The sequence below is a fragment of the Lissotriton vulgaris genome, chromosome 6, assembly GCF_964263255.1.
Source record: "Lissotriton vulgaris chromosome 6, aLisVul1.2, whole genome shotgun sequence".
NCBI lineage: Eukaryota > Metazoa > Chordata > Amphibia > Caudata > Salamandridae > Lissotriton > Lissotriton vulgaris.
In genome coordinates, this window is record NC_141694.1 from 898,179,816 (window position 1) to 898,202,654 (window position 22,839).

The 22,839-nt window shown below is 48.0% G+C and overlaps 1 protein-coding gene across 1 annotated transcript in view; it reads left to right on the forward strand.

The window, feature by feature from the left end:
* Nucleotides 1–22,839, forward strand: part of BUB1 (BUB1 mitotic checkpoint serine/threonine kinase) — a 1,006,269-nt gene that overhangs the window by 51,039 nt on the left and 932,391 nt on the right. The window contains exons 2-4 of the mRNA XM_086926890.1: nucleotides 17,574–17,633; nucleotides 17,732–17,870; nucleotides 19,987–20,183. Of these exons, the coding sequence (XP_086783016.1) occupies nucleotides 17,574–17,633; nucleotides 17,732–17,870; nucleotides 19,987–20,183 (396 nt within the window). The remainder of the gene's footprint in view (nucleotides 1–17,573; nucleotides 17,634–17,731; nucleotides 17,871–19,986; nucleotides 20,184–22,839) is intronic.

A 22,839-nucleotide genomic window follows, 5' to 3' on the forward strand; every position in this document is an offset into this window, starting at 1 on the left:
ACTGTGGTGATTACTCGAGAGAGGAGAGATTTTCACAAAGTTCTAGAGTATATCTGACTCTTGCCAGATTGGTTTACACCGCTCTTCAAAGTGTCTTATAGTCTTACTTACCGTAGAGGATGTTTACCAGTTTGCCTGTTACTTTCTGCCCTATGGTTATTGTTGTCCTTCCTTTTTAGGTCTCGTCTAAGCCATCCCATAGAGATAGTGGACGAGATTATAGTAAGGCTTTCGAAAAGTCTACCCAGACTGCGGATCGGGTACAGTTCATGTGAGCCAGGCGCGTGCACATCGCCAGCCACATATCACACACCATGCCTCCGCATCAGACTTCAAAGGATGCCGCTCCCCCGCCCCCCTCCACGCAATGCCAGAGCTTGTTCACCAATGGCCAACAGATGTGGCCCACCTGGACCTCTCCTCGTGGCTCCTTCCAAGACCTTCCATGCATTTACTTTTTCCCCAAGCGCTCCGCCATTGCTCCCCCTCCAGACCCTCCTGTAGCGCCCTTTCTTTAAAAATAAAATAGTGTGAAATTTTTTTACGGCCTAGCAGCTGTCTTTTGCTACCGGGACACTTATTTTTTCAAATGTGGATTTACATGTAGATTAAAAAAAAAACAGTATGTACAGCTCCAAGAGTGGCGAATGCCATCTTGGAATAAAGAATAGAAAAATTAACGTGGAGATGCATGCATGGACATACATCCTCATTATGGGGTGCCTTATTGCTAAGATGCATCGGCTGCATGCGTGATGATTCCTACATGATTTTAGTCTCATGGTTCTTTCCGCTGGTAACAGTTTCCTTTAGAAGAAAGACATTTTGGTCAATAACTGGAGCCATTTTGACTTTAAAGGGATGACTTTCCCTCACTTTTTTCTTAGAGTGAGTGAGGTAAAAACGAAGCCGTGGCTGTTCAACAGACAGAACAAAAGGCAAGTGTGGTAAAGCTGCGTGGAACATGAAGTCATACACATGTCACATTTTACAACCTACTTTGACCCAATAGAAAACGCTGCAGCCTGCGCCAGAATTGCTTTTATGATGAGAGGCGCATGGCGCGTGCCGAAGATTGAGATTCCAGTGCGGATAGGTCAGTCAGAGGGGGACAGCCTAGTCAAGACTGCAAGCTCCTTCCACGCACTCTTGGGCGGTGTGAGGCCTCCATACAGCGCTTCTATCTGCTATGCGCGTCCTTGTGGAATGAGCCCACAGGACACCGATAAGCACATAAGACCCCCCCCCCCCCCCCCCTCCCCTCCTCACACATTCTGCATTCTCACACACTGCATCCTCAATGCAACATACACTCCAAATACCACTCCGTGCCACATCATTACACGCCAACATAATTACACTGCACTCAATGCAACATACACTTCAAATACCACTCAGTGCCACATAGTTACACGCCACATAATTACACTGCACTCAATGCAACATACACTCCAAATACCACTCAGTGCCACATAATTACACGTCACATAATTAAACTCTACTGAATGCAACACACTCCACACAATACCACTCAGTGCCACATCATTATATGCTACATAATTGCACTGCACTCAATTCAACATACACTCCAAACAATACCACTCAGTGTCACATAATTACACGCCACATAATTGCACTCTACTGAATATAACATACACTCCAGACAATACCACTCAGTGCCACATAATTACACTCCACATAATTACACTGCACTCAATGCAACATACTCCAAATACCACTCAGTGCCACATAATTACACGCCACATAATTACTCTATTGCCCTCACTCTATCTTTCTATCGCCCTCACTCTATCTTTCTATCGCCCTCACTCTATCTTTCTATCGCCCTCACTCTATCTTCCTATCGCCCTCACTCTATCTTTCTATCGCCCTCACTCTATCTTTCTATCGCCCTCACTCTATCTTTCTATCGCCCTCACTCTCTTTCTATCACCCTCACTCTATCTTTCTATCGCCCTCACTCTATCTTTCTATCGCCCTCACTCTATCTTTCTATCGCCCTCACTCTATCTTTCTATCGCCCTCACTCTATCTTTCTATCGCCCTCACTCTATCTTTCTATCGCCCTCACTCCCTCTGTCTATTGCCCTCCCTCACTCTATCTGTCTATCTATATCGCACTCACTCTATCTGTCTATCTATATCGCACTCACTCTATCTGTCTATCTATATCGCACTCACTCTATCTGTCTATCTATATCGCACTCACTCTATCTGTCTATCTATATCGCACTCACTCTATCTGTCTATCTATATCGCACTCACTCTATCTGTCTATCTATATCGCACTCACTCCATCTGTCTATCTATATCGCACTCACTCACTCTATCTGTCTATCTATATCGCACTCACTCTATCTGTCTATCTATATCGCACTCACTCACTCTATCTGTCTGTCTATATCACACTCACTCGCTCTGTCTATCGCATCACCACAGCATCACTCAGGGGCACCACAATATCACTGTGGTACCACCGCATCACTGAACGCCACAGCATCAATCTGTGCAACCATTCAACAACTGGTTCAAATATGTTCTATCAATGTTTCAAGCTTTATTACAAATGTCACAAAAAGATGTTAATATTTCACTTCTGTTTAAAAGTTATTTACAAAAGTTTAAGCTATTGCCATTATAAATTACAATAACTTTTATTTAAGTATTAATTATTAAAAAAATTAAAAGCCATTGTTATTTGTAATATCAATACATCTAAGTCACGTAAATACAACACATATTGCATTACAAATGCTATAGGTGTCACCTTTGCGAAAGTTATAACTATTGGCATTGTAAATGACAAAGCTATTAATTTAGCTATTTTCAAAGCCAACACATAAATAACAAATGTCTCATTTACAATACCAATAGCTCAAACGTTCCTAATGCGAGACCTATTGCATTGCAAATGCTTGTTGATGCTTGTCTGTTGGGACCTAGGGATAGCTTTCCAGTGACTGAGCAACTAATATCATGAGTCTAGTACCAGACTCCCTGTCCATGTTACAGGACTAACTATCTTGTGTACTCAACTACCTTTCACTTTCTCTATGTACACTTGCATGCTTTCATTTAGCCGTTCCCCTAGCTACGTATAGATTTGGCTACGCTAACAACAAGGAGTTCAAAACACCTGATATTGAAGGGCCCAAGAAAAAGGATAGAACCACTACTTGGGCCGTACTTTTTTTTTTTTTTTTGTGTAAGACATTTATTGCACATTGTCATAGAAATAATACATTCGGTAGTGCCTACAACCTGAGAAGGCCGGCCGTCCACGCTACGTACAAGCAAAGCAGAAATACATCTTTACACAGCCCATCAGCCGACAACCTGAGGTCCGGCGGCGCGTTGGTATTGGCAGTGTAGGGTTGTTGTTCGACAATGCATCAAAATGGTGTAAATGCCTGATCAGTCTCACATTTTCAGTTTTTTCCCAGTCAAAACAACTCCCCCCAGAACCTTAGTGGGAGGACCTAGTAACAAAAAACAACTAACTCCCCCGAAACTCAAAGCACTGCGTCACAACATTCTCCCCCCCTCATTGCCCCGTTACGTTATGCACAGAGTAGCCAAATGGTCTTTGGTGATCAAGCGTTCAGCATGTTTCGTCATCAGACGCCATTGACAGCAGGTATTGTCTGAAAGGTTCCCAAAAGTCTCTGGGGCGGGACCCCATGGGTAGCTCTTCCTCATATGTGGTTAGAGTATCTCTACAATAGGTTAAGTCTTCTAGCCAGTTTTTAACCTTAGGTTTCCGCTTACTGTCCCAGTGTAAAGATATTCTCCTCTTCGCCATCAATAGTGCAATCACACACAGTTTACGACGTCTCGCCCTCAAGTGCGGTACCAATCCCAGAAGACAGACTTTAGCAGTGCAAGGCAATGTGGCCCCCAGCATGGTGTTGAGTATTTGTATTACCTGGACCCAGTACTGTGCCACCGCTTCGCAGCACCACGCCAAGTGTATGAAATCTGCATGTTCCTGCCCGCACCTGGTGCAATTGGAGTTATCCCTTAAACCATACCTATTCAGCCTTTCTGGCGTGTGATACATGTGGTGCAAATATTTATAGTGAATCAGTCTCAGATTCCCGTTTGGCGTTAACATCCCGGTGATCATGCAGGAGGTCTCCCATTCCTCCTCCGTGAGTACATCCCCCAGTGCCGCATCCCACTTCTCCCTGGCTTTTGAGGTGTTTCCCCCATTGCTAGATTGCGCGCTGCGGTACAATCGCGGCACCAAATGTGATGCTGAGGGGGTGGTGAGTACGAGCGTCAGAGGTGCAAGTGCCTGTGGTTCCTCCGGGAAAGTATCAAAATGCTCTTTCACCGCCCTCTGCAATCGGTAATAAGTGAAGCTAAATAACAGCGTTGGGTTCTTGATGTAGGTCAATTGGTCTAATGTTATGAACTGCCCGTCCCTATATAAATCCCCTAGGGTATCTATGCCCGCTCGTTTAAGGAGATCCATCCCCACCTGTTCCTGTGTGACAGACATTGCCGGATGGTGAGCTAAAGGGAGTCGTGGTGCATAGAGAGGAGTACAATGCGCCAACTTGCTCAGTGTTCTCCATGCGTCTATCGTGGCGTTCACTGGGTTAATGTCATGATCGTGCAACCTGGGACGTTTGTGTGGTAATATATTTGTCAGCGGGATGGGATCAGCATCTCCCCGCTCTACAGCAACATGTGTTAGAAACGGGATCTCATGAAACCAATAATGTGCGAATTGTGCCTGCGCGCACTGATAATATAGGTAAATGTCTGGCACCTTGAAACCCCCTTTAGCGTATGGCAGTGTCAGGGTTTGCAGGTCCAATCTTGCCTGTTTTCCCGCCCAGATTAGGGAAAGTAAGAGGGATGTGATGTTGCGAAACACCTCTGCCGGGGGTTTGATAGGAATGTTATTGAAGAGATACAGGAATTTTGGCAATAACACCATTTTTATTATGGCGAGCCTATCTGCTAGTGAGAGCGGTAGCCCAATCCATCTCTTAACTTTGTCTTCCAGAGCGGAGACGGTTCTCCCGTAGTTGGTGCGGATGACTAGTTCCGGGTCTCTGTGGAACCAGATGCCTAGGTATTTCGTCGGCTCCTCCTGCCATTCCAGGGGATAATCTAGTGCTGAGGGTTGGGTGCTGTCTGTCAGTGGGAGAATGAGGGATTTGCTCCAATTTATACGGAGACCCGAATAGTGGCCGAATTTAATGTATTCCCTCAACAGTGGGTTGAGATTCGTCTCCGGGTTTTTTACATAGAGGACCATGTCGTCTGCGTACAGGGCTATGTGTATAGGCCGCGTTGGTAACTGGATCGCCGAGTAGTGGTGGTGCTGTCTTATTTTGCAAGCTAGGGGCTCTAGTATAAGGGCGAACAACATTGGCGAGAGAGGGCACCCCTGTCTAGTGCCTCGCCTGATGTCTATCGGGGGGGATAGATGTTTGTTCACCCGTATGCGGGCAGACAGGCCTGAGTACAGCATTGTGATCCATATGATGTAAGAACGACCAGTCAATCGTATCGAAAGCCTTGGCCGCATCTAGTAGGACAGCTACCGCTTTAATATCTGGGGCCAAGTAGTGTGCCAGGGCGAACAGGGTGCGAGTGTTGTGTGTGGTCGACCGATCTGGAATGAAACCTGCCTGATCGGGTCGTATTAATAGCGGCATAAGCGGCTTTAGCCGGTCCGCTAGCAAACTAGCCAAGATCTTGGTATCTACGTTGATTAATGAGAGGGGGCGGTACGAGTCACATTGTTCCTCGTCTTTGCCTGGTTTGAGAAGGGCGATGATCAGCGCCTCTCTCATGGATGGTGGGAGTGTCTGGGCTTCGTGTGCTGTCTCGTATAGATTCACCAGATGCGGGGCTAGTGTGTCAGCGTATGCTTTATAAAATTCTTTGACAAAGCCATCCGGGCCCGGTGCTTTGCCATTAGGGAGTCTTTTGATTGTGTCTACGACCTCTTGTGCTGTGATAGGTCTTGCTAAGTATTCCCTGTGGCCGTCTGCCAGCCAGGCGATCTCCACGTCAGCCATGTATTCCAATATCTCCTCCCTCGGTATGTGATCCCTGGCCTCGTACAAGGTTCCATAGGTTTCCCTGAATTCGCCCATAATGGTCGGGATATCGTGAGCACGCGTGCCGTTTCTGGTGCGTATAGTCGCAATGTGTTGCGGTGCCCTACCTGAACAGATCTTTTCTGCTAGTGCTCTGCCTGGTCTGCCCCCTTCCCCATATCTCCTGGCCGTGGTCCTCTTAAAAATGTACTTAAGTTCATCATCAGCAAATGTGTTATATTCCTGCAGTAGTACCTGTATGTTGCTCAGCAGTGTCGTGTCCCCAGTGTTAGTGTATCGCTGTTCCAGTTCTTGAATCAACTCCTCCCTTCTTTTAAGCTGATGTCGGATATCCTTTAGAATACCCGCTGATGTGGAAATACAGACGCCCCGTATCGTAGCCTTAAATGCTTCCCACAGGAGGCACGGGTCCTCCGTGGTGGGGGCATTGAGCTCAAAGTAATCGGTGATTGCTTTCCGGACTGTGTCAACATATAGTGGATCCCGCAGGGCCTGCGCGTTGAATCGCCAGGTGTAGGGCGGTGGGACATAGCGAGGGATTCGCAACCTTAAAAGTACCGGACTGTGGTCCGACAGTGTTCTTGGGAGATGTGTTATATGCGCCACCCATGTGAGGACGTCCTGCGTGGCTAGCCAGTAGTCTAACCTTGACCAGCTCCTATTCGCCGCATTAACGTGTGTGGCCACCTGTTCCCCAGGGTGCAGTGTCCGCCACAGGTCACGCATGTTCATGTCAGTCATTGCGTCTAGCAGCACGTCCCTCGCCTTGGTATGTTGTTCAAGTGTGTGTGATGCTCTGTCGAGCCCATCGCTTAGTGTGACGTTGAAGTCCCCTCCCCAGATCACATTATCTGCCTGTACATCTGCTACCGTGTGCCATAGTCTTTCGAAAAACCCTGCATCATCCACATTTGGGCCGTAAACATTCACCAGAGCTAGTTTCTGCTGCCTCACCTCGCCCACCACAATGACATAACGCCCCCCTGCATCGGTGTGCGTGTCCCTAATTTTGAAATGTGTCCCTTTCTTGATCAGAATACTGACGCCTCTGGAGTACGTCGAGTAGTATGAACCAGTGGTGGATTCTGCCCATTTGTTCCCCAGTCGGGATGTGGTAGTGGGTGCCATGTGCGTTTCCTGTAGGAACGCCACGTCCACCTTATGTCTATCAAGATATGCAAACAGTTGCCGCTTCTTTTTTGGGTTCCCCAACCCCCTGACATTCCACGTGAGAAAGTTGAGTGTCAAGGCATGTCATTAACACTTGGGTTGGTGTAGCCGTGTTTCGTGTGTGAGGTGTGGCCACCTGTGAAATGGCGCAACTTTGACAGTAATAGTACAGCAACAAAAGAGGTCGCAATGTTTCTCAGACACAGTGCTAACATATGAACCATACTCAGTGTCCCCTCCCCCCCCCACCACCCACTTCAGCGCCCAAACTGTGCCAAAGCCATTCCCCCCCAAACTTCAGAACTGTTTTCAAACTTGGTGTGGGGTACACCCTCTGGGGGGTGTCGCCCGAAGCACACAACTCCATCCACATGGTGGACGTGGACGGGCGCGATGTTGCATAATAACCTCAAAAATCTTCCTTCCCCTGCCTCTCCCCCTTCCATAACCCCCGTTAGCAATCTCGCCAATCGTGCACCCCTGCCTCCCCCGGTTGTACCAGTACATGAATATGCAGTTCTGCCCACCCTCAAAGTCGGAGTCGCAGGTTATCACAACGCTAGTGCATTCAGTACAGTCTGCCAGCTGCATGTCTATAACGATTTACAAAAAGGGGGTGGTGATGAACAGAGTGTCTGAGTTAAACAGACCACTCTTACCCAGTCCAAAGATCAGGGCTTGATCCATCACCGTTATTTATCTCACTGCCCCATCCCAGCTCAGAACCTGGCTATATGCAAATCAGTCTGTCCCTGGCCCAGTGCATCATGGGAAAAGGGCAGACTAAACTACCAAGCCAATTCTTCACCAGAAAGGAAACAAGCTACCGGGGACCGGTTTCTGGCATTTCAGCCTTCTTCGGCCCGGCTTGCTTGAATCCTGATGGAGCAGTGAGAAAGGGACTCATGTCTGAGTATACCCTGCCACACCTATAGTGGCCAAAAACGATTTACAAAAAGGGGGTGGTGATGAACAGAGTGTCTGAGTTAAACAGACCACTCTTACCCAGTCCAAAGATCAGGGCTTGATCCATCACCGTTATTTATCTCACTGCCCCATCCCAGCTCAGAACCTGGCTATATGCAAATCAGTCTGTCCCTGGCCCAGTGCATCATGGGAACAGGGCAGACTAAACTACCAAGCCAATTCTTCACCAGAAAGGAAACAAGCTACCGGGGACCGGTTTCTGGCATTTCAGCCTTCTTCAAAGACTCTGTCCCTCACCACCCCTTGTTGTAAATATTTTTGTCCACCCTAAGCGTGGAAGGGTATTCTCAGATGTGAGACCCTTGCTCATTGCACCATCAGGATTCAAGCAAACCGGGCCGAAGACGGCTGTAATGCCAGAAACCGGTCCCCGGGAGCTTGTTTCCTTCCCAGTGTAAGAATTGGCTTTTGTAGTTTGGTTTGCCCTGTTCCCATCATGCACTGGGACAGGAACAGACTAATTTGCATACAGCCAGGTTCTGAAACTGGGATGGTGCAGTGAGCTAAAAAACGGTGTAGGATCTAGCCCTGATCTCTTGACTGGGTGAGAGCTTTCTGCTTAATTCAGAGACTCTGTCCCTCACCACCCCTTGTTGTAAATATAGCTGCATGTCTATAGGCAGGTGGCCCACTGATTTCCGGTGCGGGCACCACAACAACACTCCCCAAGTGTACTCACTGCGAAACTGCCATATATAGTCTCCCGTTAGGGTGTGTTAGCAGCTGCGAGCTCACCAACTCGGCGTGCAACTTACAGTCTCGCTCCCAACGTAGCGTCCGCCGTCTGCCGCCTACTTCAACGAAGCAACCCAACGATAACAACAGGACAGCCATCTCGCATTCAGTCATTGTCGCTCATTCTGCCCGCACTTTCTCGATCTTTCCTACGTTTGACGAGGTTCTTGACGTAGTCCTGCGCAGCTTGTACCGTCGTGAGGATCACCGGCCTGCCATCTGTTAGGATTTTAAGTTTTGCCGGGTACAGCATCGCGTATCCAATCTCCAGTTCCCGGAGCTTCTTCTTCACTGGAGCGAACTCCTTTCTGGCCTGCTGCACCGCCATGGTGTGGTCTGGATAGAACTCCAGTGAATTGCCCTGGTGCGTAATGGCGCCCTTTTCCCTCGCCAGGCGGAGTATAGTGTCCCTGTCTCTGTAGTTGAGCACCCGGGCAATGATTATTCGAGGTGGGGCCCCTGGCTTCGGGGTGGGGGCCAGAGATCGATGCGCTCGTTCAATCAGGAAGACGTCAGAAAAGCTTCCAGCCCCAAATATGTCTTTTAGCATGGTTTCAACGTACGTCTCCATTCTGCCAGTGTTGGTGGATTCCGGCAGGCCCGAGATGCGTACGTTGTTGCGGCGGGACCTCGCTTCCTGGTCCTCCACCTTCGCTGTCAAGGTTGCCAGGGTTTTCTCCATGGCGCTGTGGGCTTTCGTGAGGTTTCTGGAGTGGTCCTCTACCGAGGAGATCCTCTGTTCCGCTTCCACTAACCTCCCCTCGTGGTTTTCTAACTTTGTTGACAAGGAGTCCACTCGTGTCACGACGCTGTCCATCTTGCTGTTCATATCCTGCAAACTCTGCTGGATAGCCCGCAGCACCGAGTCCATGCCGGTGCCATCCCCCAGAGATTGATCGCCGTCCGCGTCCTGAGCCGCTCCTGTCTTCGTCGTTTGCTTCCTTGCCTCGAAGGGCAGCTTTGACTGCTGCTTGTCAGGCTTCCCCATGTTTCCCGTTGATATAGTAGGAGCAGTAAGTGGCGGGCTCGGCGAGGATAGCGGCTTGGTCTTCGCCCTCGTGCGCCGAGATTGTGCACCAGAAGCCCACTGTGTGGGGGATCTATTCATCAGACGTGAGTCTCAGCCACGCATCCATGCACCACGGCACATCGCTCATTGCAGGCGGGATCCGTGTTAGGGCAGTCGTTGTGGGGTTGCACTGCTATCTGGGTAGCTCCCTGCCCGTTCGAGACTGCCTCGCGGCTGTCGGCGGGTCCGTTTCGCGCCTTCAGGCGTAGCGTTCAGTAGCGCCAATGAGCCCTTCTTCTCCTCCCATCCGCCGGCATGCCTTACCGCCTGTGCCGCTGTCCCAGCCGCTCGCTGTTGCGTCTTGATACCCGGTCACAGCCCGGGGCACTGCAGCAGGGAACCGGCAGTGTCTGATGCCAGGTCGCCGATCGTGCGTTCCACCGCCGCCGCCATGATGGCCGTCTTGGAACGCACAGAGCCCGTTGCAAGTTCCGCATGCAGCGCAGGTATGGGACACGCGAATTCCATACTCCGGCAGTCCTAGCCTCTAGCGTATCTGGTCAGGGTCAGCCACAGGAGTGCCCCGAGTCGGCATCGGTCGATTTCTAGCGGCGGGCGCCGCTACCGCTGTCCGCCATGTTGTCCAGCCACACTGTGTCGCGCAGATAGTGGCCGATCCCTCCAGCGCTCCTTTGTCCTATGTGCTGGAATTTTCACAGCGCTGCGACTGGACCGTCAGGAGTCCATTCCACCAACTTGCGTGGAAATTGGGGCAGGTTGGGGGCCAGGGGGTCCAATTAAGCGCGCCCGTCCGGCGGAGCCGACTCAGCAGCCAGCCATCCCGCAGTGCGCCCTCTAGCGCCCCCCTACTTGGGCCGTACTTCAAGGAGTAATGAAGAGAGCAAATTGAATTTGTGTTCCCTACATGTACTGTTTGTCAGCCAGTCAGGAGGCAGAGAGGGTGGCAGGTAGAAAGGTAACTGCTGGGAAGATGGCCAGGTTGATCATGGTTCAGTGTGAATGATTGCGCTCAGTTTAAAGTGGATTGGAGTTTGGCTAATGAAGTTACGAAGAGATACAAACCCAAAAATACTCTGTGCACCTGATTTAGTCTACTGTGGTGCTTAGTTTCTGGGGAAAAATTATGTATATTTTCCCACCAATGGTCAAATTGTACATCATCTCTATTTAGCCTTGGCTGGCTAAACAGCATAGATTATGTACTATTTGGACAACTGCCTTGTAAAAAGCCACAAAATGGGTGAATGATCTGGGAGTTTTAGGTTAAGACGAGCTACTACCTACTGGAGACTGTGAATCCAATGTTGAGCCATGGCCAAATAAAGAAAATTCTCATATTCCAGCAGTGATATAACCAAAGCCCTCACTACTGTTTGCCTTGCAGATAAAGGAAGCCAGGAAAATTCTCTGCGCAGGGTTTTTGATAATGGCAGAGATCTAAGGTACCTTGGAAGACCTAGAGAGGTGCCTGAGAAGTGACCCATGTTGGTCTGCCACCGTAAAAAGGACCAGATGCTGTTGGCATTGTTGAGCATGAACACGTATCTTTTCTGTATTTATTTTAAGCAGTTAATGATATCTAGCTAGCAATGTCCGACATGGAGGAACAAAAATAATTTTGAGTGTCCATCAGGTTGTTGGGGACTGATTTTGAGTGTCATCTGCATATGACTGCCAAAACCATAAAAATAGGCAATATCTGATAAGGAGGCCATATACACACATTTAAAGCGTGGGGCTTAGCAAGGACCTCTGAGGGAACTCGCAATTCCACTTAGATCGAGTTTCCTGGTACGGAAGCAGGTTGATGAATTTAGACCTGTCTGAAAAACAACTGCAATGAATTTAAAGGTCAGAGGGCGATGCTTTTGCTGTCAACACCACTCAGTAAAATGGGAATGTGACTCCATATTGAATGCAGCAGAGAGTTCTAGTATTAAGAAGGCAGCTGACCCTATTATGTGAAGCATTTAAAACAGAACATGTATATTTATGGTGAAGGCTACTTTGGAACTGCAGTTATTACAGTAATTTACTTTTTCTCAGATTATTTAGTTTCAGAAGGTTTAGCTAAATTGCAAATTGCATACTCCTCAAAGTCACTTAAAATATTCATGTCCACTAAAAATACCCTGTAGAGTTCAGTTCCACAAATACAGTAGCACTGTGCTGCCCTACTTATGATTTGTATGTATTTTTCCCCCCAACATAACCAGTATGTTCACTCCATAGGAAACTCTAATCATGAGTTCCCTTTCAGTATAAGACAAATGAAGCGTGAGGGGCAAAGGGGGTGAGAAGGAAAGGTGGTGACGAGCGGCTCCTCGGGTAGGGCAGAGGTGCATACCCCTACTGCTTTCTTGCTGTGTGAGAAACCGAAACCTAAAATGGTAAAACTACCATTTTATAATTCTGCTTCTCGCACTGCGAGAAAGCAGAAGTGCCTGTTTGGGGGCGGGCGGTCCTGCTCCAGGGCAGGGGGGAGAGGCTGGCCCACTGTTGTGGGCCCTAACTGGTTGGCCCTCTGGGGCCTACCTACGCAGTCATGCGCACTCTCTTTTTCTCTTTCATAGAGCAAATGGCCTACCTGCAGCCGCCCAGCTGGGCGCCGTCCGCACCAATCACAACACTGCCCTTGCATTGCAATGGTAGCAGCAAACGAGTGGTTACTGGGACCCATGCCTACATGCGAGGAATGGCTGAAAGAGTCAGACATGACTTTAAATCGCTTGACAACCGTTAAAATTTTATAGCACAAACAACAAATGAATATTGACATTGGCCTCTCATTATAAGCTTGAAACCGAAAATTGGGGCTCAGTGTCACCTGAGCCAGTTGCACAACTCAAAGGTCAGCATAAATAACGTATGCTTCTGGGGTACCTCAGTCGCTGGGTGTATAAGAGCCTGCTGTTCTCACAGGAAAAGGAGTGTGCATACTTGGAGGGTTAGTCGTTGCCTGCTTCCTCAGGCCTGTGCTCCGCAGCCGCTTCTGGGAGCATACAGACGTAGCGGATCTTGCTCTCTGTACCAGTAATTGCTGACACACTGGCTTGTAATGGGATTCAGTAATGGGTCTGCTATTCTCGAAGTGTCGGTCTCTCGTGTGTCTTTTCCCTCTAATTGGACAGAGTTTGATGGAGACACTCCCCCCCTCAGTTGGTACCCTGCGGGGGTCTGTCGGAGAGTTCCTGTTCTCTGCTGAGGGAGCAGCCAGACAGCACCTGGCATCTAACGAGGGCCAGTGTGTGAGACCCTCCAGCCATCTCACGGACATCGGGCAGCTCCCAGGGTAGAGGCATTGTGACACCTCCTGTCAACACCGGACACCCACTCAGCTCACGGGGTTCAGAGGGAGTGTGACCCAACCAGTCACCACACCAACATCGCAGGGCTCCAAGGGAACGGGTGCTGTGACTCCTCTTATTAAAACCCAGCTCATGGGGTTCAGAGCGAGTGGGACCCACTGACCTACCACTAGACTAGAACATCAGGAGCGCACAAGCAAGAGTGGCTTTACCCCTCCTAGTAACACGCAGACACTCAGCAGCGCACAGGGTGATGTGGTGATCATGTGCCTCCCTCTAGCCGCCACCCAAGAATCCTGCATCTCACGGGGCACAGTGGGGTGTCACCTCACTCCTCCAAGCAAACACCCCCCCCCCCCCCCCCCCCCAAAAAACAAACAAACCCTGTTGGTAGTTCTGGCTCGCTCACAGTGCTGTACTACAATAACTTTACACCCACCACTTTCAAATGTTACCAGCTGCCACTGTTGGGGAGGCAAGGAAAGGGCTAGAGGCAGATGACTGAGGGAGGGGAGCCGGGATTAGAATGGGGTTTCACATTTTTAACCGGTATATGTGCACCCCCAAGAAGGCGAATTGTCATGTAACACAACATACAGTACATTATCAGGTATCTGCCACCCACCTTACCTCTCAACTCCCTGCCATGGCAGCCAGATAGTTTGATATGGATTCTCAAAAGGTTTGTTGGAACTGAGGTATTCTTTGTGGTAAATGGTACCAAGAAGTTTAGGAAGGCCAGCATGTGCCTTGAAAGGAAGCATCATAAAAATAAAAATACCAGAGCTGCTGCAACATATGAACAAAGGAAATTTGTGAATGGTAATCTCAACCTCTTCTGGATTAGGTCTGAGCAGAGGACAGAAGCCCAGCAACAAGTACTCGATTGCCTAAAGATGAGTTTATTTGACTAACCATGGTGATGTTATGTAATTTCTGCTGTACCCAGCCCCCCACGATTTAGGAGACATTGTGTGAAGTTGGTCTCAAGAGGCCAACTGTAGATTGCACAGGACCAAATTGTATCCTAAGACATCCGCGCCTTTAAAATAAATCCAACTGCTATACTAGTTTTGTGTGGCTGATAGTACACCCCTGACAATACCAGCCCTCACCACTGCTATTCTCACGATATAAGATGGTCAGGTGAACCAGGCAGGTGTGTTTCTTAAGTTGTTTTTTTTTTTTTTTTGCAAACGCTGATCATTATATAGAAAGATTTGCACAACTGATAGGAAATATTGGCTTCCCTTCATAGCAGTTGGGACCAGATTTGAAGGACAGCAACAACTTGCTAAGAACTAAAAGTAGATTTCCATGTGTTTTGAAAGCTTACCTTACTAGCTCAAATGGCCCAATTGCAGCACAGAATCACTGTCTCAATCACGGAGGGCTGCAGAGACCCGAGACCTGTGCCTCTGTCCAGTCTTATCCAATAAGTTTGAAGATCAGTCCTTCTCCCCATCCAACCAGGGACTAAAAAAGCCCCCTCTGTTGGTCCACCTGGCAAGATGTAATGAGTGAGCCTTTTTTCATGCTCAGGGTTCCATTCTGTGGAAATATATTGCAATTCCTCCTGGTTACGACACACATGCAGACTTTCATTACCATATAGCAAAGTTTTCGAGCTTTGTGGTAAGCCGTTTGTGCAGCATTGCTTGCTCAAGGACCTTCAAATATTCTCTTGTAACTGGTCTGCCAGCGTGTGCTATTGTGACAGGAAGAACTTATCACTATTGTTGTCTGCTTCTGGGCGCTAATGAAGATTGCAGTAGTCTCTTCTAAGCCAGCGACCTGTATACCCTTTCCCCTTCGATTAAAATGGAGCTGCACTTTCCTCCTGCCCCCTTACTCCACCCATACAAAAGATCATAATAATGTGATTGTTGGGTTAATTCTTTAAATGCAAAGTAAAAGTATGCACCTATCATAATTTAAAGTGTGGTCATCCTTGTTGAAAATGAGTGCTACATTTGCCCTATATTTCCGCCTTTAAAATATCTGCTTGCAATGGCACATTTACGTGTCAAAGCATTAAAGTGTCCTCTTTGGCATTGAGTGAGCTCACAATAACAATGGATTCCTCGGGTTACCAGGGTTGCCCAGGTGTTTTCGGGTTCCGATTCTCTTGTATGCATGGCCACTTGATCTTTGTTCATCCATCGTCTTTCTCAAGTCCATTTTGCCATATCATAATTTTTTTTTTTTTAAATGTATTTTCAAAAAACCTTTATTTAGAAAAAGTTGCACAGCACATTTACAAGATTCCATTGCAATGAGAGAAGCACAGCATGACCATGCAATACAGTAAAAGCAATCAAAAACTTGAGGCACTGTGGGGACATTGTTAGAGGACCATAACCTACAAGCACAGAGGGAGTGAAATATACGTCAGAAAAAGTGCCTTCAGTATGGCGGAACAGCAGGGGGCGTAAGGGGGACGGAAGCAGCGGGGAGATAGCTCATGGGCCTACACCGGCGACCGCCGCGGGCAGGGCGCCGGTGGGGAGTGCGGGAGAGGTCGCAGGGCGCTGCGATTCCTTACTTAAGCGGTAGGTTACGCGGGGACCCAAAATACCAATGGAACGAGATTTGGCTGGTTGGAGGTCCCAGAACTCCGCCAGTGGAGTCTGGCAGCAAGAAGTGTCCTCAAGCCAGAGGGCAACCTTGGGTGCTGGCCTGCGGCCCCAGCACATGGAGACCCTGCTCCTCGTGAGGACCAACAGCATGGCAGTCAAGCGTCTGATGGTGTCCGGACAAAACTTAACAAAGCCTTAGAGGCTGAACAGGGGGTCAGGCTGAATCAGAGATGAGATTATTGTGGAAATCGCAGCACATACCTCGCGCCAATCTGCCGAGACCCTGGGGCATAGCCAGGCAAGGTGAGAGAAGTCAGGCGCAGAGCAGGCATTTATCACTGGCAATCAGTCCAAGCGTATAGAGTTGGGCGGGAGTCCGATATAGCCGATGGAGGTACTTGAAATGGTTAAGGCGCAAACAATATTTTGGGGAGGGGGCGACTGGCTTGATTACAGCAGTATAACCAATCGGCTTCGGAGATTTCGGCTCCCAGGTCATCGCCCCATGCCACGCGCACCCGGTCAGTGAAAATGGGAGATGCTGCTAGCGTGCAAGCGTAGATTATTGTGACCAATTTTTTAGGAGAAGAAGAAGTATAAAGAAGGTGGAGAGAGGCCATCGAAGGGGGGGCTGGGGAAATGTGGGGTGAAGCTTCCTACAGATAGCTCTGAGTTGATAATATAACAGAGTATCCATGGGGCCAGAGTCAGCGGTGAGGGAAAAAAGTGTCCCCGGGGTAGAGATCCGAGACTGTAGAGAGGCCCAAACGAGTAGAGTGCTTGATTATCCCCGAAGAATGAAGGGGAGGAAAGGCAGGGTGATGCGCAAGTGGCATATTGTTTGTGGAAAGCATGTCAGAGCCGGAAAATTTGCGAAGCCCGTCCCATGCTAAACGCAGAGTCTCAACAGTTTCTATTTTAGTGCGAAGGAGTTTCACCGAGGGCGAATAGAGCAGTCGTGAGCGGCCACCGGCTAGCAAGGTCAGCCTCTAACGCTACGTGAGGTTGAAACGGAGTGGGGTGAAGTCAAAAGTGAAGAAAACTGGCTTGAGCACTTGGAGCATACAGCTTGAAATCTGGGGCGCCAAGCCCGCCACGTGACTTTGGGAGGGTGAGGATATTGTAGGCAATGCGAGGCTGCCGGACGGCCCAAATCAAGGTGATGAGCCGAGAGCGAATCTTACGAAAAAAAATGAGCGGTGAAAGGGATGGGGATATTGACAAATAAGTATTGCCATATTATAATTTAATTTTTAATTTCATAACCAATGGAGCTCTTGAATGACGACATAATTATAAATTTGCTGATCTTCGATTTGTCCAGTATTGATTATCTGTGGTGCACAGATTTAAGGATTATACGGAAATTATGGCCTGATTTGCATTTTAATAATCAGTTAGACTTTACATTTGCAGTGAAAAGGGTGTTTAGATTTCATCGATTTGGTTTTGTTATATGTGAACACCAACCAGCTTGATTTGTAGTTATTTCATAAGGAGAGGATCACTAATATTCTGGTCCTTGTATTTGCTGATGTACATTTAAACTTTACAAATATTAATGCAGGTAGATGTGTATTTATGTAGATTGTATATTCCGCAACACACTTTGATCTGCTTTACTTGACTGTTTAAAATGGGTCTTGCTTCTTTCCTTCAGAATGTTTGAAAGCTCCATTGCGAGCTACACAGGAAAGGATCCTCTTGAAGTTTGGGAAAGGTGAGAAACTCTTGCATTCATTTGGCCTAAATGAATAATTGAAAGTGTAAGATAAAATGATTCATATACTTCAGCAACCCATTCCTTTTCACTTTCAGGTATGTGCTCTGGGCAGAAGATGCCTTCCCTATTGGAGAGGCGAAGGTGAATCATTTGCTTGAGCGTCTTATCAGCCATTTTGTATGTGATAGGAGATACTATGATGATGAGCGGTTCATCGTGTGCTGCATAAAGTTTGTAAGTACTAGGATTTGCTCTTACTAAGTCATTGAAACTGTATTTCACAGCGTTCTTGAAGTTGATCATGAAACCTGTATTTTCCTTACACTGGATGTTTTGAGATAATTGGTAGAATAATATATCTGGGGACGATTCAAAAACTCAATTTCTGTGGCGGCTGTAATAGTCACCACCTCCATAGCATCACACAGACTGTAGAATCTTGGCCCTTTTTTACCATCTTTAATCTTTCATTAATGTTTTATCAGAAAGGGCACAAGATTTGGGATAGTAAGTACGATTTCGTGTGGCCTATTTCTTCAGCTTGATTATACTGCAGCATTACATGTGATGAAAATGAAGTAAAACTTTAAAATATTTGTCAAAACCCTTTTAGAATGCCACTGGGCTATCATGAGTCTTGGGCCCAATGGTAGGAACAGAGTTATTTTACTCCTATTGTTCGGTGCCCTACCAGCTATTGATCCTTAGCCAACTACCCCTTCAGCACTTGAATCTCAGTGGAAACACGGGTTGAGCAGTTAAGTGTTTCTGAACTTTGTTGGTTTGGGGGTGGGGGGGTGCAGGGCGGGGATCTTCTGCATTTTGAAATGCCCTCTCTCCTGCCATTCTTCCAGAAAGCAGTGTGTCACAGCAGGAGTGACTCCAAATCTGATAGCCACACAGCATATGCTGTGGGAGTGACAAGTGGTTCCGACCTGGATGTCAGGCACAGTGATATGTTTCCAGCGTGTCCAACCCCGGTCACAGAAATGCAGCAATCCACAGATCTGTCAGGGAGGTTTCATTCTACCTCCTCATGCTACTACAGTCAGCCCTAGGACTCCCAAAATGAAACCAGAACTCCTTTGTATTGTACTATTCAAAGGCACACAAGCAACCAGCACATGCACACAACGCATGGTGCACAGCGCTACATACTAACTTGATGTAGGCCAAAGGAGAGTTACGCACACAGCAGCGGAACATTACATGAGTGAGCCTGTAGGCATTACTCTACTGACATAGGTTAAAAGGCCTGTTCACAACTACTGATGGTATGCTGCCACTTCCAAGGACTTGTTGCTTTACTAATGGGAAATAAGTCAGTCCAGTGAGCCTCCAATGTAATGCAATAATTCTGACAACTTCTCTAAAAATCAAGGTTGAGAGGTGAGCTTTGTAACTATATTAAGTTACTTGACCTGTGGTTTAGTGGCAAACTTTTTTTGCATGCCTTGTGCCAATAAAGCTGGAGTTCTTAGAACTGAGCATCCATTATTTTCTTTCCAATGGGCTGTTTCCACTGGATGGTAGACATTCCTTAATATAACTACTGTACGTTTCTGATTACTTCTACTCCAGAGCTATTTGTGAGTTGATTTTGTTGGCCTTTTTCTTTCCTGCTCTCCATTTCTGGTACATTGCCTTTGCCTCACCTGAGCCAGCATGTTCCATTGAGTATTTCCTATTTCCTTGGGTGGGGAAGGGATGAAAAGATGCTGGGTATTTGTTTTTCATTTGGTACCCTGGCATTGCACAGAGGCTCATCTTGGTTGCCTCAAATCATTCTCTTTTTAAAGTGCATAATGTACTAGCATGTTGTCCAAATTTATATTTGGGATTTTGAGTTGGAAAGGCATGAAACTATGCTAGTTTCTTGACATACTCGGCAGAATATAAAAGTAAAACCGCTCTGTGCAGTCCTATCCTTTTGCATATGGATTGGGCTCAATGGTGCATTCCTACTGACTCATAGTAATCTTGGAAGCTTTTATTTTTGTTTACTATTCCTAGCCAATCAACTACCAGTTTTTTTATATACTCAAAATTAGTGAATATTTTCCAATTTCAAAAGCAATTCTGAGCTTATTGGTTATTTGACCATAGTTTTTTTTTCCCCTGTGGATTGCCTTTGCCGAAAAATGACACCTGGTCTGTTGTACAATACAGCCACCTGCTTTACCCTTTTTCCTGATCTAGTTAGCATTGATGTGTGCCACGTCATAAATAGTATTGATCTTTGCATAAAAAAACAATAATATTAAGGTTATTCTTGTAGTACATTATTTTTCTGTTCCAACAAGGCATTGCCATCAGTTCAGATGTTTATTTTCAATTCTATCTCCCAAAGGCTGTATCTCTTGGAGAACCTACCTCATTTTATGAGTATTTATATAACCATGGGATTGGATCACATTCAGCTGCTCTTTATCTTGCTTGGGCTCACCTCCTAGAAGAACGAGGAAATATGCAGATTGCAAATATTGTGTTCCAGAAAGCTATTGAAAACCAGGCAGAACCAATGGAACACCTTAATCTGCAGTACAGGTAAGAGATTTGATTTATTTTGTATAACATGATCTATGAAGATTCACTTAAGAAGTTGACAAAACTCTGATCAACAAAAGACTATGTATACAACTGCATTTTTGGATCCATCAACATCCACAAACTCTAGTTTTGTTAAACACCTCTGTACAGATGATGGGTAGGTCACACATTGAGGTAGGCATATTTGAAATAGAAACCATACTATGCTGATTGGCACCTGCGTGCATCAAATCTGTAGACTGCGGGCATGAGACTCATTCAGTAGGTCATGAAGTATGTGTACCTGTGAGAAAGTGCCATCTTTCTTGCATGGTATGCCCCCACTTTTTGCTGAACTGCTGATGTGCTTTGACTGAGTGTGCCCTAGGCTCCTGCCAATCCTGTGCCCAGGGCCTGTGGTCCTTCCCTAAAAACTGTGTTGAAACTAAAACCCAGTTGGCATTTCTAGCCCCATGTCAGCCCCTAGTAAATGGTACCCTAGGCACCCAGGGCATTGTGACCAGAGAAGACCCCTAAGGGCTGCAGCACTTGTTGTGCCCTGTACACTGAAACACACACACACACACACACACACACACACACACACACATGCACTGCCTTTGCAGGCTGAGTGCGAATGGTCGACATGGCACAAATCCCTGTGTGCCATGCCCACAAACCCACTGCCCTGGCATATATCAGCCCCCCCCCCCCTCTCTAGCTGGGTGCCCTATGTCAGTGGCGTGGGCACCGGGGCATGAACCCTGTGCCCCTACAGTACCCAGGGCCATTCCTGGGCACTGTAAGTGCAGTGATGCCATTAAGAGTATATGGTGCTGGGAGGTTGTCATTACGAACTCCACAGCACCATAATGGCTACACTGAAGGCTGACAAGTTTGATATCAAACTTATCAGCACATTAAACCCACACTGATGCCAGTGTGGGATTTAATGTCAAATGCACTACAGAGGGCATCTTCGAGATGCTCCCTGAAACCTAACCTACAACCCACTTCTTGTCTGGGAGGCTGCCTAGGCTGCCACACAGCAGACATGTTGCTGGACCCCTGGGTGGAGAGCCCCCTGCCCTCTTGGGCCTGCAACAATGCACACCCCGGTCGAGGTGCTAGGTCTCCTTCCCCACGATGGGCAGGGGGAAGCTTCAAAGGCATGCCGCCTTTGTGAGCTTCACCAGGCCACTTGCTGTACTCCGCAACTGGGCCCCACCAGTTCTGACCCCACTCTGCCGGGAAGACTGGCGGAAAACCCTACGTCAGGAAAGGGGGTGTGCAAGCCTGTGCCAACTCCACCCCTCAGGTGGGAGAGGCCAGGTGAAGCATAACTCCGGGCTACCGCCATCTTGAGGAAGGGGAGCCCTACCCAATCAGAGCTAGTCCACTGCCCCCCTCCCACAGGAGAGGAGCAGGTTAGGGGGTGTACTCACCCCAGGTCAGGGACCCATTGGTCCCTGCCCTTGCCCTACCTGTAACGCCCCTAAATTGAGTATTTAGGGGCACTCTGAACCTTCCTTCCTTAGATCCCGATTGCAACAAGAAGAAGAACAAGAAACAAGAAGACCTGCCGTGCAGCTGCTAACAAGAGGACGATGCCCACTGACTTGGCCCCAGAACCCTACAGGCCTGTTGATCGTTTAACCTGCTCCTGCGAAACTCTGGCGTCTCCGGCGTACAGCAACCTCGAAAACCCGGAGGACCTGCCTGCCTTGAACCTTCCAAAAGACTGGGACTCCCACGAGCAGTGGTTCAGCTCAAACAGCAATTCTCCTGGTGCCAGCCAGGAACCGCGAATCCCGCCCACTCTGCACCCGCCGAGCCAGGCCTGTGCCAGAGAGTGATCCAAGACCACAAGGACGTTCCCATGGCGACTGTCACCCGGAGTCCAGTGCCCAAAGACCCTCCTCGACGACCCAGATGACGCCTGCAGCCTCAGAACCAGGAACCCCTCCAACCGCGACCAACTGAGGGTAAGATTTCCCGACACCAAAAGACACCCCTGCACCCGGCAGCTCCTTGTGCCCTCCTTTGGGGTACCTACCTCTTCTCCAAGATCCCAACGTACCTCTCGAAGTGGTGGTCGCACCTGAAGAATCTCCATCCCCAGGTCTACAGCCTTTGTTCACTTTTTAACTTTCCCATTGGATAACATTGAGCGCCAGACGGCTCAAAAGCACCCTGCACCCAGACGCCCGAGTGCCACTGGAAGTGCAACTACTACACTAATCTACTTCCCCACTTTCCCTGAGTAAGTGACCAGGAGCTCAGCTCCCAAAGCCGCTTGGCCTGCTTGCTTGCAGCCCCCAACCAAAGGCCCTCTACCCCCCATAGGATTGCATTGGGCCTACTCTCTCTGCACCAGGCTGCCCCTGTGCCGCTGAGGGTGTAACTACTTTACCTTTCCGACCCTGGGAGACCCCTGAGTCTATGCCCAGAACCTTAACTCCACCAGTTGATCCATTCATCTAAAATCAGCCGAATAATGCATTCCAAATTACTCACCTGTGATCAGGAGAGAAGCCAGTACTGTACCTTTCAGCCCAGTCCTGACCTGCATAAGTAACCATAACTGTACTTACCAGTAACCTGAATTTTCTTTCATAGGAAACCATTGAATGTTTTTCTGTGAAGTTTCTGTGTGGATTTTTGCAAACTACAA